At 46.1% G+C, this 1,254-nt stretch overlaps 1 protein-coding gene and 1 non-coding gene across 6 annotated transcripts in view; one reads left to right on the top strand and one right to left on the bottom strand.

The window, feature by feature from the left end:
• zgc:154054 (Alpha-1,3-mannosyl-glycoprotein 4-beta-N-acetylglucosaminyltransferase B-like) overlaps positions 1 to 686 on the bottom strand; it is a 45,424-nt gene extending 44,738 nt beyond the window's left edge. The window contains exon 1 of one of the 5 annotated variants that reach the window (XM_014029978.1): positions 532 to 686. In XM_014029978.1, the coding sequence (XP_013885432.1) occupies positions 532 to 655 (124 nt within the window). In that variant the 5' untranslated portion in view covers positions 656 to 686. The remainder of the gene's footprint in view (positions 1 to 531) is intronic. The other 4 variants (XM_014029977.1, XM_014029979.1, XM_014029975.1 and 1 more) reach the window with 4 other exon arrangements.
• A 364-nt stretch (positions 687 to 1,050) lies between these two features.
• On the top strand, positions 1,051 to 1,122 carry trnaa-ugc (transfer RNA alanine (anticodon UGC)). The gene has a single exon. It is a non-coding gene; the product is annotated as a tRNA-Ala (tRNA).
• Positions 1,123 to 1,254: the final 132 nt, after the last annotated feature.

Here is a 1,254-nt window from a genome sequence, read left to right as displayed (position 1 = left end):
TATATAAACCATATCTGATACTTTAAGGTTATTACTTTAGTAATATTTTAGAGGAGACTGGAACTTTTACCAAAGTAATTTTATGGTAAAATACTTGAACTTTTACTCAAGACCCTTATTCAACATTGAGTAGAAGTAAAAGTGTGCTGAAAAATAATTACTCAAGTAAAGTACAGAACCAAAACGTGTACTTAAGTACATTAAAGTATTTAAACTTACTGCAGCTCTGATTAAAACTTGATCAATGATGGTTTCAGTGAAAATATTACAGTCAATTAACTAAAACTTATATTTCAGTTATTTTCATGTTTTTCATCTTAAAGCTAAAGTTAAAGTTTTGTGAATGAAATGTTTGCAGGACTCATAATCAGGTCAGTTTAAATGGTTCAGGTTCTCTGGGCTTCGGAACCAACATCACCTGTTGCTCAGGTGCGGACAGGTCCAGAACATGTCTGCTCAGGGACCGGACACACCGGGACCACAAGCTCACAGCACACAAACCGAGCCATCTGACCGAACCCGTCCACTCACCAGGAGCCCCCGGAACCGAACCCGTCCACTCACCTGGACGCCCCGGAACCGAGCGGATCCAGGAGACGGTGAGAACAGCCAGCAGGGCCAGCAGAGCTCCCAGCCTGACAGGATAACACCTCATGTCACCTCCTCACACAACTTCCATTGGCCTCACCTGCACAGGTACCGCAGGTAGAGCGCGGCGAGCCTGGAGCCACCTGATTGGCTGCTCGCCAGCTTGACGTCACAAACATCCAAATACATTCCACCTGACCGAGCCGTTCACCTGACAGGTCGAGTCGGTGCTGTCACACCTGAACATCAACTGATCTAAGGGCGGCAGCGACACCTGCTGGTGGGTCCAGACCGGACCGGACCGGACCGGACCGGACCAGTTGTGATGGTCCTCCGAACCGTGGGATGTGTTCCTGCTTCAGGTGAATGTTTCAGTCCCACACAACAAACCGTGCAGGTGCAGTCAGTATCAGTTGAAGCTCGTGCTCACATGTCTGCTCGTGTCCGTGGGCACTGTCACGTGGGGATGTAGCTCAGTGGTAGAGCGCATGCTTTGCATGTATGAGGCCCCGGGTTCAATCCCCGGCATCTCCAGACAGGCTTTTATTTTTGACCAGTTTAATGTTTGAAGAAACAAAAGTTTGACAGATTTTTATGGAAGAAAAATAGTCTCATTAGAATCTGAATATTTTTAGACACTAAATTTATGACATTGAATTTTTATCC

The sequence above is a fragment of the Austrofundulus limnaeus genome, unplaced genomic scaffold (genome assembly GCF_001266775.1).
Source record: "Austrofundulus limnaeus strain Quisiro unplaced genomic scaffold, Austrofundulus_limnaeus-1.0 Scaffold981, whole genome shotgun sequence".
NCBI classification, from domain to species: Eukaryota; Metazoa; Chordata; class Actinopteri; order Cyprinodontiformes; family Rivulidae; genus Austrofundulus; species Austrofundulus limnaeus.
Note: the sequence above shows the minus strand (reverse complement) of the source record. Positions and strands in the feature narration are given on the sequence as shown.